Source organism: Lingula anatina, chromosome 6, assembly GCF_051362555.1.
Source record: "Lingula anatina isolate TDL-2025a chromosome 6, LinAna3.0, whole genome shotgun sequence".
Lineage (NCBI taxonomy): Eukaryota > Metazoa > Brachiopoda > Lingulata > Lingulida > Lingulidae > Lingula > Lingula anatina.
The window spans coordinates 12,744,948-12,759,730 of record NC_141772.1 but is presented as its reverse complement, the minus strand read 5'-3'; the positions used below and the strand labels follow the sequence as shown (position 1 = coordinate 12,759,730).

Here is a 14,783-nt window from a genome sequence, read left to right as displayed (position 1 = left end):
GCCGGAGCAGCTGTTGGGTGACTTTTTTTATCTTTCAGTAACCCCCCCCCCTTTGGTTATTTGTTGAAAATAATAACATAGCGTTTTTCAACAGTCTTAAGACAACATATTCAAGGCTTTCTTTTTTCTTTAAATGTGCAGCCGGGAGAGCAAAAAGCTCAATATCAACACAAATAATTATTATGTCATATACTAACGCACGTCCATGACGTTATCGCTTATTATCTTGTAATTTTTAAACTGAAATGTCTCTTACAGATGCTACCTCTCCTTGCATTAAAAACAACATTACTTGTACTAAAACAGAATAAGTTTAACGCTGAAAATATACATACACAGAAAGTAAAAGAGTAAAACCAGTAGCGAAGATGTTCAGAAAGAGAATACCCATTACGGCGGAAACTACGAGTTCAGATGTACTGTAGAAAAGACAGCTGTTGTCGAACAATAAAGCCGAAAGGAATCTTTGCCACTTTTTCGACTAATTCGGCACAAATCCACAAACTATGAAGATATACAAAACACAACACCACTTTTACTTCTCTGGATTTCTTTTTTAAATATTGGCATGTTCTAAAAACATTTAAATAAAATTTCAATTTTATAAACGAAATGTACTTAATTTTTTGCAAGTGTTTCATTAATGTTTCTTTTCTAAAATGGTTTTTAGGAATATCCGTTTCCACAAACAACTTCTTAATCTGGTAAAAGTTGAAACTTTTTCCCCGAGCTGTTATGCAACTTTTATCAAACAAAAAGTGGCGCACGTGTTCACAAAACGCCAAGAAGTGGGGTCCGCCGGAATGCGGTGTGAAAACAGCTTTCAAAGATAAAAAGTCAAAGGCTGTTTGCCGCGCGAAAAAAGGTACGTCCCGTTTCGCCTTCTAGCTTGTTGGCAACGATCACAACATCGCACGGCGGGCCGTTTCAAACGGTGGGAAACGATCAGCAAGTCAAAGTCGTCGAGCGGAAGGCTGCATTGAGAACAGTGATCGTTTGTCTGCGCTGCTCAGCCGACTGCAAGAAGGTTTGCAATGTGAAGAAGTTAGGCGAGGCTGCAGGTGTTTCGCAGCTGAGCACATTCGCTCGGGGGGGATATCTAGACAATGCGCCCTCAGCTACAATGCCTTGGCTAGAATACCGTCACACCAAGGCTTTAACGGGATATACCAGAGGTTTCTTAACGCGTGACATCTAGGAAAACCCAACAACCTTGAAACATCGCCACCGTTTCACTTTGAATTCCTGGTAAAATGACGTTATCAACAGTGAAAACTATATCTGTCAAAACTTCCATCATTTCTGGCCTATTGTCGCCTTCCCCCACACCTGCGCGGTGAAAACTCCTCCTTGGGGGCCTGTTTACCCAGCCCTGCGTATTAATAGCATTAGTGGTCTGGTATTTCCTGCATTTGTTATGACATTGTCATCGCGTCTGCAACATTACACAAAAATTCAAAGCTTCATTGTAGGTTCTTTTTACCAAGAATAAGTTTTATTATACGTAAAACTGATCTTTTTCTTTTCATCAGAAATAACCGTTTCATTATGATACATCCAAATCAGAGTTGTTGACATTTCGAACGGAATTCACAGACTACAATTAGGAGATCGGAGCTACAACAGACAAATAACAGTGAGCAATAAGCCATTGAGCGCTTGTTTGGTAAGTAAACAATAAGTAACCATTAGATGGAAGGACCGAGCGGCAAAACAAACCTCTCCGTTGTTGCTGTCGACTATAATAAAACAAATTAAAATCCGCAGATGAAATGTAAACGGAATTTCTATACGATTGTTGTGATCTTTAAACAATTTCCACAGGGAATTTAGTCTTTTTTATGCCAGTGTGACAGACGACTCATGATCATGTGGGGACCTGCAATTACTGGCCTTTCTTCTCCGTACCTAATCAAGAAGTAAAAACCTCCCGTCAAATAGTTGCCAAAAATCCACGCACACCTGTGTCAATCAAAACGTCGTGTTTGTTCGTCTCTTTCACGGTTGGTTTGGGACGTTTCTCTCTTTCTTCACAAATCAACTCCCATTAAATCAGGCTGCCAGTGAACGTGCGCTCAAAGTACCTTGTTTTCTTTTTCAACTTTGCCGACAAGCCGGGGAGCCCGCGCAGGTGTGCGTGTGTGGAAAACGAGGGGGAAATTCAAAATAACACTTTTCCCCTCGCATGGTCACAAGCGTAAAGCTGACACGACGAGGCATTGTTCAACGACATAATGGCCTTGTAATGACCGGACAATGGGGTGAACGTAACTTCCACTTTCTCACCACTAAGTCCTTCCATCTAACATCCAAGTGAGACATTTTACCTGAAAAGGAAGGGGGGAGAGGGGGGTCGACTTCCCAAAGAAGCGCACTACTGCCAAATTGAACAAGAAACGGATTAGACGTACAAGCAGTATTCAAACCTTTTCAACAGTGAAATCATCGCCTAAATCACGGGCGTATCATAATTAATCTGACTTACAAAATAAACTTTGCTCTAAGAATAGGCAGCCAAAGCAGTGCCCGACTGTACATGTGCATGTGAAGACGTGTGATCGTGTGTTTCGTACTTGTTACAGAACAGTCCAGCAACACACCGCTCCACGCTTCCTCTGCAGCTAAACTAGGAACCTCGGCCACGAGGCACTGAAAGACTTGAAAGACGGAACCGTCAAAACTAACTACAGTACAAATACTAATAATTATTCCTATGTACAAATTAGGCTTGGGTCTCGTTTCACCGAGGAGACCGTCCGCACTGTTATTTACACGCGTAACTACAGACAATCTCTGTGACATTTACATATATAGTAATATTTATGCGTCACTGACAAATGTCATTGAGAACGTCTACCTAGCGCTTATGGCTGGGTAGTTATCTACTATCTGTACATACACAACTAAGCACACGGTGTAATCCTATATACACTAAATAATAGTGTAAACCTATGTACACTAAACAGTATGATTCGAAGTTCACCTCACTGAAGCGCTGTACAACCATTTCACTACTGTGTACAAACAAAAATAAGCGTTCAATATACATCACCGAAGCCGAGGAGCTACAGCCACCTAGATCTATATACAAGTCACATTTACAGGGCGGTGGCAGGTTTGTACAAGAGGGACCTTGGCGGTCCATGGCAGTTAGGAGACCTCTGCGGCTATCTCTTACATGCAAGATGTAGAAGAGGATGTCCTTAAATAGGCTGTACATTTAAAAACAATTACGTGTTTTCATCTTTCTTACCCAACTTGCAAAAAAGCAATTCCTTGTTGTACGTAAAACAACAAGAAAGACAGACTGTTTTCTTTTTTCTAAAGCATGAATATCGTTGTTACTGAAATTATCTCAGCAACACTATGTGTATAATTAACAATTACACAATCACGCGAGAAGAGGCCCTGCAATCCATTTCAAAATCTTTTCTTCTTTCCAGAACCAAATCGACTCTTAAAGTTTGAACTGGGTGGAGGCGTATTCAATAAGCTTGGTGCAGGGGCAGTGTTCAGAGAGAGCAGTGATGGTATGGGTCTGGGTTGGTCTCTGCTGTACCCAGATTGCTGCTGCTGTTGTTGTTGTTGTTGCTGAGCTGACTGCTGTTGTGGAAGAGGTAACAGAGGCCCCTGTTGTGGCGTCCCCCCACCTCCAACTGTGCTGCCAGCAGACGGGGGCGTGCGGCTCCTCTGGGGGGGCTGCGTAGGGAAAGTCACTACAGACTGTGGGTACGCCACACTCTGACTGCTCTGCTGCTGCTGTGTAAATGCATAAGGTGGCTGCTGCTGTTTCTGTTGTTGTTGTTGTTGCTGCTGCTGCTGTTGAACTCCTGTGGAGAAGGCAGGAGTGTGCTGTAACTCTGGTCCACCTGTACTGTACCCCTTGGGTGTCCCTGGCATCAGGGTCTGTACTGGCACCCCTCTACTGGGGGGAGGGGGGTAGTGGGGAGGACCCTTTGCTATCCCTCCTGCAACAGAAAAACAATTATCTTTTAAGATTAAAATGAAGTAATTATTTCCCTGTTTTATCAGTGTAGAGGTATTTTTACCCTTCTACCTTGGGAGAAAAACTAAAAAGACTTTCCATGTTATTCAAATCACATTTACATCCTGTTCAAATTCCAAGAGCTCACCAGCTATAAGCCTGTGTCCCTACCTTGTTGAGTGAAAGGTGCTGGCTGTGTAGCATAGGCTACATTTGGTGGCATCCCTGGTATCAGAGATGGTATAGGGTGGCCCACAGCTGCAGGGGGTGGAGGCACCATCTGAGGGGGTGGGGCACCACATGGCCGACCCTGGGAAGGTAGGAATCGCATCTGGCTGGAGCCGGGATCTGAAGATATAAAGCATGTATAGATGTACATAGCTGCAGACTGGAACAATTTTTTCCATTATTTAAGTGAATATTTCAAGGATTTTTTTTGATATATACTTCCAATGATAACTTTATCTTCCAGTGGCCTACCAATACAATCCAGAAAAAGAAAGAAATTCTAGTTTTTGAAATAAAAATTCCCATAAAATATCTCCAAGCTTGTATCCCAGCACTCTACGCTGAGTCTAACTGAGTCTGAAAATCTAAAGACTACATCTAGCTTTTTGAGAGTTTTCTTTTATATAACAAGTCACAGGCTCAATGTACATAAAATACTCTACAACACATGCAAAATAACCAAACAAATAAAATTATCAATATTCAAACTATCAAAATTAATATTTAAAAAAAAAAAAAAAAAAGAAAAGAGAAAATGCTATCTATTGAAACACTCGAGGGAACCTACAGCAAGTATAAGTTTAATTGGCATGAGAATTGCAGTGTTATAAAAGCTGTAAGATACCAGAGTTAAAAAGCTTGTGTGGTCAACATACAGACAGTTCCCCACAGAAACTGAAAGGGCACCACTCCAGAGTTAATGGTCATTTAACCGGTCAAGCCACTAATGTGCTACAAATCCCCTCCCCAGTCCAACAATACCATGGAGTCCAAGCACAAGTTTGATTAACTTTTCCACAAAGCTCACAAGTAGCACCATTGTGAAGGAGTTGCAATTTCCTGACTTCACGAGCTAAAGCTGCCTCCCTTGCCCCAAAGTCTCCTGCCGAGGGAAACTTTTCACGGCTGGCCTTATGCAATTAAAAGAAAGGTATAAAGCTAAGGTGGTAGGATGGCATTGAGGGAGTTTTTCAGTGATAAGCGGCTGTGTGGAGCCAGAACCATTGATCAACACAGCAGTCATCGCTTTTAGCTGCAGTCCTGAGATCCATGTCAAGTATAGCTAGGCCCTGTGGTATTTACCCCCCCTCCCTCTCTCTCTCTCTCTCTCCCTCTCTCTCTCCCTCTCTCTCTCTCTCAAAACACAGTGAGAGATCTCATGACAAAGGTGATTACAGCTCAATTTCCCCCCTCTCCTTCCCTGTAACAGTACACTTGGTCACCATGACACCGCCATGACAAGATAACATCACGCCTGGTCCAGTCATGCAACTGTCTTGCTGAGACTAGAGCAGCCTGTCAAAGGGGGACAATGTGAGGGTTTGACGAGAACTGCGAGAGACAAAGCCCCGTGATATGGCCACCAATATACGATGGCGTGCTTGGCAGTGAGAACTCGTAACTCGCCTTGCTCCCTATCTGTTAACCAGACAGGCATGAAAACATTGGATTGCTCTATATTGCTCCACATACATTCAATGATATCAAAACTAGACTTCAAAGCAACACATGACACAACTGGCACAAAAGCAACATGTTAAAATGAAATTCTGAATTGCCACGATGAATATGTTGAAGACTGAGGGACATCTGATTATTGCTGCTGGCACTGGTAAAAAATATCCCCTCTTACAAGAATTTCGCATGACAAAACGGTGTCAAATTGGTGCTACACACAAAGAACTGCCAAAATATCGTTTTTAGCACACTAACACGCAACCTGGCAAAGGTTCAAGCCATCTGACACGTATATATGTAACCAAGTTAGAACTTAAAAAAGACAAAGGTTCACTTGGTTTGGATAAAAACGCTTTTTTCCCCGCAGGAAACCTCCCCTCAAAATTACCCATCTGCCAAATTGCAAGACAGATTGGGGATCAAAACAAATAACACCCTTTTACAATGTCAGAGCGCAAGCGCTCACATTTGTTTCGAGGACTTCCTCCGTCAATTTTCATTTCATACTGTATAATGCACGCAGTGGGCCATAGCCACAACAGATGAACAGCTGAAGACGTTGGCCACCCATGGAATACCCACCCAAAAGATACTACTGTACCAAAGAAAGAAATAAAATTATTCTTTTCCACTTATTATTCTGTGAATGTGTGTTAGTTTCAACAAAAAATATACTGAAATGAAGATTCAGTTTTACTTTGATTTTCCTCATAAAAACACTGATGAAGCGAATAAACAAGGAAGAAATAACTCGTATGAATGCCAATGGCATTTCAGAAATATATGAAAAAAGATAAAACAATTTAACACCACAACTGAAATACACACAACTCAACAATACTACAATTAGTATCTTTACCACTTCAACTAGAGCAGCAACTACAAATTTAAGATTAAATCACTCAAAAGTAAGTCTATGAAAAAATAAAAATAATAAATAGCTTGTACAAAAAAGCAAGCAAGGAATGCACACAGCAAGCCCGTCACTCACCATCTGCAGGTTTCCCTGGGGGTGGTGGAGGGGGATGGTCAGGAGGGGGTGGGGGAGGAGGGGTGTCTGAATGCCGCCTTGGACTGCGGTGGTGCTCTGCTGTAACAAAGCAAGGAGAAAGTGCTCCCTTCATTGCTGTTGCTATGTTATGTGTAAAATTGAGTCATTTGTATAACATCTATTCATCAATGCGCTGAGCTATTGGCATAATCTACTTTTATATCACATTAAAAATATCATCGTGTAATAACTCTGACTTACATCTACAAATAATTTGTTTCTGCCAATTATGGCTAAAGTTTTTTTGTTCATTAGAAGCAAACTATCCTTAAAACACAATTTGCTAGTCATCACGCAGAAGGGTAGTGAAATGTATAATGGTCTTCAATAAACGACAGAAAAGATAGGTGACTATCTTGCTTTAAAACACAGCAAGTTTTCCCACTTGCTGGACGTCCCCTGGTATGCCCACTTGGACCTTACGTGATTACAAGTGAAAGAGAAGTGCGCGTGTGTGTGTGAGCAGCTGATAAGACCGGACTCATCACTTCCCATTCAGCAATAGCAGCAGGCTCGACTCCCGAGTTATTAATGTAAGCATACAGTAATTATGACCAGCAAGGCAGAAGCCAGCTGGGTGGCTACTTAGTGTCCAGCATGGGTTGAGAGCTCACTGCAGGCCACCCAGGTGATCCAAGCAGGGAAATAACGCCAGAGGTGACATAACTGGCCGGCCAATTACACCCTGACATAATGGACAACTAATTCACTGCTGTCCTACCTCATGATTGGAGCAGATATCACTGGAGATAATCAATCCCTAACTAGTCTGATACACTGTTATTAAGAGCACCGGGGAAATAATTGACAGTGAAATATGGGCCCGGGGAGATAGGGGAGGATTTAGGCCTCATATAGTGATTTGTATAGGAGAGAAAGCGGACATTGTCCAGTGGTGATATCAGTGTATTCATGTTTAAGTGGACAAAGGGTTTACTTCTACTAAAACTGCTCTCATCAGTCCAGCATCCTTTGTCATACCACTCCTGGTCAGCATCAAGACAGGTGATAATATTGTGCCCTTTTCCACTTTGTCTGGCAAACAGGTTCAACTGTCTACGCAGATTTTATTTGGGGCGAGGGGGGGGGGGATTAAATGCAAAAAGTTTATCATCCAGGTATCTTTTTTGATTGCAAATATACTTTTGAAAAAAAAAAAAGAAATTTTTTTTTTTTTGTAACTGATGCCTTATAACAAGAGTAAGCGATGACAGTGTTAATGTACCTGTCCAATGCTGTTTTTCCTCTTCCTCTTCATCGTCCAACCCAAACTCCATCCTCAGTCTCTCTGTCAAGCTGAGCTGTTTCTGTGGTGGTTTTGGCTCTGGTGGAAATGGTGCTGTTATTGTCGACGACGCGGAGGAGGTGGCTGCTGCTGATGGTGGTTTCCATCGGACATCACTGTCATTTTTTCTGTTTGCTGCCAAAACAGCTTTCAACTTTTCTTCCAAATCTGTGGATGGAAAATAACTTAAGAATATTTTTTTTTCAACGCTGCTTGAAATATCATAAAATAAATGATAGTGGATAAATAAACTTGGCATATTTTTTAACTGCCTAAGAACTTATTAGTACATAAAATGGAGGAGAAATTGACAAATTAATTTTTCTTAAGACTTCCAAACTGGTGCAGAAAAAATATGGGGTCTTTTTCTATAGAAAGAAAAAGGTCTGGCCTCAAATAAATGTCACTAAACCCATTCAAATATTTTATGGCAGCAGAATTAGGCAAATAAATGTACCCAGCTCAATGCAGAGCATATCCTAGATACAATAGGCAGGGGAAAAATAAACAACACGCAGACTTCGCATGAAATATGTCTACAAGAGGTGGGATTTAACTGTTACTCCTTGTTACTGTTGTCCATGAAAATTGTCAATAAATCCCTCTGGTGCCAATACAGAATACACGGATATTACACAGCTCAGTGAACAACAAGAGAGCCGAGTCAGGAAGGCACTCTCAACGCCAGCCTCATTAAGACGGCCACAGTCTTTCTCCATGCCCACCCAGACTCCGGTCACATAAAAATACCTGAAGCCTTTGTATGCTGATTTAACTCCCTAAGTTGGTAATGTTTCCCTCACTTCACACCAATACTACAGGTCTTTTTACGCACATATTTACCCAGAGCACAAAACCCCCTTGCCCATATGTAACCCGTGCTTGGGGCTGGAATTAGGAGGGCGGAGGGGGACTCTTAAGCCGGGATTAGCCAGTGACAAAAACAACTGGAGGAGATTGTTATGAACACAGGGGCAAGGGGACAAACAAAATCCAGGTGACAAGACCTCTCACACAGCTCTGCCTTTCAGGATAATTTGCAGCACGAAGTCATGCATTGGAAAGAAAAGCATGATCCCCAGATAAAGACACCCAGACCATTGAATAAATTGTCCCAAGCTGGCTGTTGACAATTAATTTGTCATTCCTCCCCAAATCCCATAATAACAGGTGTATTCTCAAGGAACAAACCCAGGCATTTGATACTAAAAAGGCGGCAGAGTATTCAGACAAAGGCGCTTTAAGGTTATGATTAAGCATTCGCCTCGCAAATAAAATGGGATTAAGCTACAACCAATTTGTTCTTATCTTTCAGAAGAGTGCCTTTTAATCTTCCAGTTGAAATGACTACCTTGACTACAATGTGTGGTTGACTTAAACATCCTGATTTTTCCTCTTTAGGTACAATGTAGAGCAACAGTCCGATATGGTTAACAGTGACTTGGAAATCATTGGAAAGATTAATATGGTGTAGAAATGATGAAGATGGAGAGATAGGGAGGCAGGCCAAGCAATGCATTATTTTCTTCCCACATCAAAAGAGAAGATAAACAACCCTGTGGACAGGTGTTTACAGTGACTGATCTTATCATCCTCAAATAGGAAAAAAAATGACTTTCCCCACAAACCTTGACCCATTATATAAACCAAAACATGTTACTTATGATAGAAACAATTGGAGCAAGTCCCCATTAGAGTCCCCTCACTGTAGAGAGAGGAAATGATAAGGACAGTTATCTGATTGCACCTGCTGTTATGACCAGCACAAGTTCCACACAACAACCCCAAACTTTATATATGTATATATATTTATTATCTTTTTAAAGATATACATATCTTCCTATGTTGCTTATGCAAGGTACTCACTTCCTATATTTGGTCTCTCCCCCTCTCTTGCTGGAATGCCACTGTCAAATAAAGGCAGGGAGGGGAGTGAGGAGACGGGCCCCGTCAGCCTGGGGGACGTGGAGGGGAACCCTGGGGTGGAGGGGGTCTTGGTTGGGGTGGAACTGGCACTGTTGCTAGCTGAGTCAATGCCCTTGTCCTTCCGCCGCTTTCTGTACTCCAACAGAGACACCTGGTGGGAGAAAACGAGAACTAATTGGTTATTTGATGAAAGTGGTGACACCTATTGGCAATCAAACACACTAAACTGCACCATTTAATGGAAGAACATTTTTCATTGAAGAATGAGGAATTTATTAAAATTCAGCAGTTAAATTTACTGTGATTTAAACAATATTTCTTTTGAAAACTACTTCCTATTTAATGAAATCACATAAAAACACCACTTACAAATTGTACATCTTAAAATGCACTAACTTATCAGATAATTAAAAAAAAAGTAATATGTCTGTAAGTGCTGTTTAAAAGGACCATAATAAAAATTCTATCAAAGAAACCAAGTTACCTTTTTCTTGGATGGTGGTGGCGGTGCCGTGGGTGGTGACCCTGCTGTGGGATTCAACCCACTTGTGGAGCTCACTTCCCCTGGAGTCCCCATAGCTGGGGTCACTGTTGCTGACACTGTGGCCACACCCACTGACATCCCTGGCACCACCGACGTGCCCACAGCACCAAAATGTGAAGACAGCTGCTGTTGCTGCTGTAATGCCATTGTATTTAGGGTGGAACTGGACACAGACGACTCCACAGAAAATGCACCACTTTCCGTTGGCACTTGCCCGCCTGTCATCGGCTCCTGTACTGAATTGGATGTGGCCTCCACTGTGGCAGGCAGCAAGGAAGGCTGCGCCTCATTCAATGCACTGCTCCCCACTCCCTCAGACACACTGGACTCCATGCTGGCCAACTGGCAGAAACGTTTCTTGGGGGAGAACGTTGAACTGACAGACTCTTTGCTGCACTGGTCACCAGAACTGGACACAGAATCCGACCTGAACCTGGTGTACTCGCTGTCCACCGCCTCCGTGATGCTCGAGCTGACATCTGCAGCGTTCATTCCCTGGGCACTGGTGCACTTATCTGTGCTGGATGTTGTGCTGATTATGGCCACGTTGTCCTCCCGGCTCCGGTCAACCACGCCGGAGGAGGAGGAGGAAGTGTCTATCTGTTCACCGCCAGCCCTGTAACTGGACTCGGCCACGTTACTGGAGCTCACGCTCTTTTCCTCATCCATGCTGTTCTCCCCAATGTCCACTGTCCGCGAGCTGGAGTCCACCTCCATGCTGTCGTCCAGCCTCTCTTGTACGGAGTCTGAACATTCCACCGGGGGCACCTGTGAACTCTCCGCCTCCTGCTGCTCTGCCCCCTCAGGTAGACACTCCCTTTCACAGTCTATGGATGCGGTTCCTGCTCTATTCCCTTCCTGGTCCTGTAACAGACGGCTGTCCATTTCAGGCAGTCTTTGATTTGTAGTATTCGAAGAGGCAGCCTCTGTTACCACTTCCATTGGCTCTGGTTTTCTACTCAAATATGATGACGATAACGATGACGACGATGATGATGATAATCCTGCAGTGATAAGCTCAGAGCTACTAGCCTGATCTGTCTGCATGGCAGTGTCACTATCACTGAATTCCTCCACTCTGTTATCATTAAGTACATCATCAGGTCTTTTAGAATCAACTGAAGTCCTTGAGGTAATCTCCACATCCTCTTTATGTCTCTCGTACATGGCATTTTCATTCTGTTCACTATTTTCACTGGAACAGCCAGGGTTTGCCCCAGGGCCTGTGTTACTGGCCATTTCACTGTCACCTTCAGTGTCCAATTTGTTCCCACTTATCTTTTCACTGTCGGACTCCAGGTCTAATGCAGATTTCCGCCGGTTTAATATGGATTCTGAAAGTTCACTCTCCGTGGACTCCTGGTGCCTGAGGTCTCCACCTTGACCTTCATCTGACAGCCTGCTAAACTTCTAAAATAAAGAGAGAAGAAATGACTAAATATCTTCACTGAATCTGTCACGATCTATGTATTAAGCTACACTGGATAACATCTATACAGATCTTATTTTAAGGAATTATTCAAGTAGCAATATTTTAAACATGTTTACAGTAAAGTTCTGTTAAAAAAGTGATATAATCATGTCACTCACTACAGTATTAACATCTGTTACTCATAGACTTCCACTAAGGGAAAAAATTGCCTTTGTATTTAACTAGCAATACTAGTAGTATGTTGGCACAGTCATTTTGTCCAATAACGAAAACATCCTTCAAACTTACTTCAAACAAATTATCACTAGGTGTCACTGGTGTCATGGGTGAAAACTGCGTCCTGAACCCATTCCTGGTTTTAGCCTCTACTTCGGGAGTAGCAAAATTAACAGTTGCTGAGGGCTTTACTCTTTCAACAGAGACCCCTGCCAGAGTGTCTTTACTGTCTAACCCTGCTGTCACTGCAGTGGCTTGTGATGGTACAGTCTCGGATGTTCCTGCTCCTATGTGGATAGGCTCAGTGGAGGGGGTGGACGGAGTTGGGGGCAAGATGCCACTCTCGGAGGAAATGGACTCCCTGGCCAGGCGCCGCTTCTTTAATGGTGTCACAAAATCCACTGAAACAAATAGAAAATAATAATAATAATAATAATAATAATAGTCTCAATGATTTCATGATAAATGAAAAGGGATGAAATTAAAGCAATAATAACTCTTCCTTTGAGATACAAAATTCCGCAAGAAATACATTGTAAACAACGCATGGAAATATATTCTATTGTATTTTACCACTAAAACGGCCGTTATTGGAGTAAAACTAAAATCTGTGCTTGTCAATAAGGCTTTCGATGCCCTTCTTCCCGGTCGTCAAGGCATCCGTTGCTAATGACGTAAGGGTATCACGCGGATTCTCGCGTTCATTCGAGACCAAAATAACATGGCGTGAAACGCATTGATGCAGACGTAAGTTGCGGAGTTTTTGTACAGTGCGTCGGATAACGAAAAGCCCAGAATGGCACAAATTGTGGATATAAATGCATTTTTAACAAAAAGACGAATATATCTCATGAATCTTATTTTATTGTAATATAGTGTTGTTGTTGTCTGCTTTTCCCGCGGTTTTAAGTGGGTCACCAGTGACTAAGCAATGTCAGAGAGGGCTCCGTCAGTTTAAATCTCTTAAGAGATTTAAACAAAAAACCGTAAGTTTAGGGAAAAAAACCCTGGATTAACTTTGAATGCAGGAATGGGGTCGTTGACCATTGGTAAGTACGGGAAAATTGCCTTTTTTTTCCAGGAAAATCCAATTTTTGGCCAAAACGAAGCGTTATTATGACTTTAAATTAATGACACTTCCCAGAAATTATATAATATTCACATCATTGGAAATAGTGTGTGTCCCCCTGCTTGCCTGTGCGTTAGTGCTTGTACACTCACACTCATACCTGTTTTGAAAGAGAATTAACGACTTCTTGATTAATGAAGCTGTGCGTTAATTGTATATCTTGAAAGTGATAATAAAAAGCAGGTGCTTCATAAAAATGTGCCGAGATGCTAAAAACATAATTAGTGTGTACAAATTTTCAACTAAATATGCCACCAAAGAATTATTTCATTAGGCTCAAGTCTAGATTTTTTTTGCAATGGGCTCATTCCAAACATCAAATAGTACTGTTATCATTTTATACATGTACATTTACTAAACTCTGTTGCTTTCCTTGTACATTACACATACCGCATATGACACAAAAAATATCCCTGGGAAAGTATTGGTTTCCCTACCTGGTTGTGGAGAAGAGCCTGGACTTGGAATATTGGCATGAGGATTGGGGCTGGTCCCTTCATGCACGGGGGAGCCGCCCTCACTGCTGATGCTATTGTTACTCTCAAACATGGCCTGCCGAAGCCAACGCTGCAAATAAAACAGATCATTAATTGGACTCTGATGTTTAAATTTTCTTAACAAATATGTTTATTGTACACTGTTAGCCAGCAAGTATTGGATGAATGAAAACAATTATCTGTTGTGTCTACATATCTATTAATCCTGACCTAAAACAAGTTTCTATTGCCCATGAAAAAAACTTTTTGGAAAACCTTCTGACCTGAGAAGGCTTCTACTAAATTGATGATCATTTTGGGTTGGAAATGGTAACTAGACAGAAAAGCTGGCATATATCCAGACATAAAACAATATACCACAAGATTCTATTAACATGAGACTTTGACGAGATGAGACTTCCTGCATTCCCAAAAAAGTCGGAAAACCACGGACAGTCTGAAAAAATCTCATCCATGCATTAACGGGCATAATATCAGCACAAATGGGCATCCCACATTTGCACACTATGATCACCACCCACACAAACATACACACACACAAAAATAAATAAAATAATAAAAAAAAACCTTCTTGGCCGAGCCCAGGCTGGCTTCCAGGTTGGATTTCCCTTGGCTGGAGGAGAAGCTCCCTCTGCGTAGGTGGTTCAGGGACATGGAATGGGGGCTGGGCACACACATGACAAAGTCGGCAGTCTCCGTGGTCACCTCCAGAGGCTCCGTCTTGACACTGAGCGGCCTCTGGAGGTCCTGGCTCTTCTCGTTCAACCACTCATTCATCAAATGCTAGGATGAAGGAAAAAAATACAGTTTGTGTTAAATGGACTGTCATTATTTTTCACTGGAACATTAAAATATGTGCACAATTTAGAGTAAAGTTCACATCTTTTTTGCATGCAGGATGTACACCCCAGCTGCAACCCTTTCTAATGAGAAAACTCTTAGTATACCACTTAAAACTACATCTGAGAGAAATGCCATACTGTACTTGCTTCAAGAGCAGAAACCAAAGAATAATCATTTGGCCTCCCTTAT

At 42.1% G+C, this 14,783-nt stretch overlaps 1 protein-coding gene across 5 annotated transcripts in view; it reads right to left on the bottom strand.

The window, feature by feature from the left end:
• Nucleotides 1-1,473: 1,473 nt before the first annotated feature.
• The window catches only part of LOC106166043 (uncharacterized), a 30,708-nt gene continuing 17,398 nt past the window's right edge, over nucleotides 1,474-14,783 (bottom strand). For 3 of the 5 annotated variants that reach the window (XM_013544442.2, XM_013544444.3, XM_013544447.2), the window contains 9 exons: nucleotides 14,319-14,534; nucleotides 13,692-13,821; nucleotides 12,198-12,526; nucleotides 10,418-11,887; nucleotides 9,874-10,084; nucleotides 7,948-8,175; nucleotides 6,663-6,761; nucleotides 4,157-4,333; nucleotides 1,474-3,968 (listed from right to left, as the gene is read on the bottom strand). In XM_013544442.2, the coding sequence (XP_013399896.2) occupies nucleotides 3,421-3,968; nucleotides 4,157-4,333; nucleotides 6,663-6,761; nucleotides 7,948-8,175; nucleotides 9,874-10,084; nucleotides 10,418-11,887; nucleotides 12,198-12,526; nucleotides 13,692-13,821; nucleotides 14,319-14,534 (3,408 nt within the window). In that variant the 3' untranslated portion in view covers nucleotides 1,474-3,420. The remainder of the gene's footprint in view (nucleotides 3,969-4,156; nucleotides 4,334-6,662; nucleotides 6,762-7,947; nucleotides 8,176-9,873; nucleotides 10,085-10,417; nucleotides 11,888-12,197; nucleotides 12,527-13,691; nucleotides 13,822-14,318; nucleotides 14,535-14,783) is intronic. The other 2 variants (XM_013544445.2, XM_013544446.2) reach the window with 2 other exon arrangements.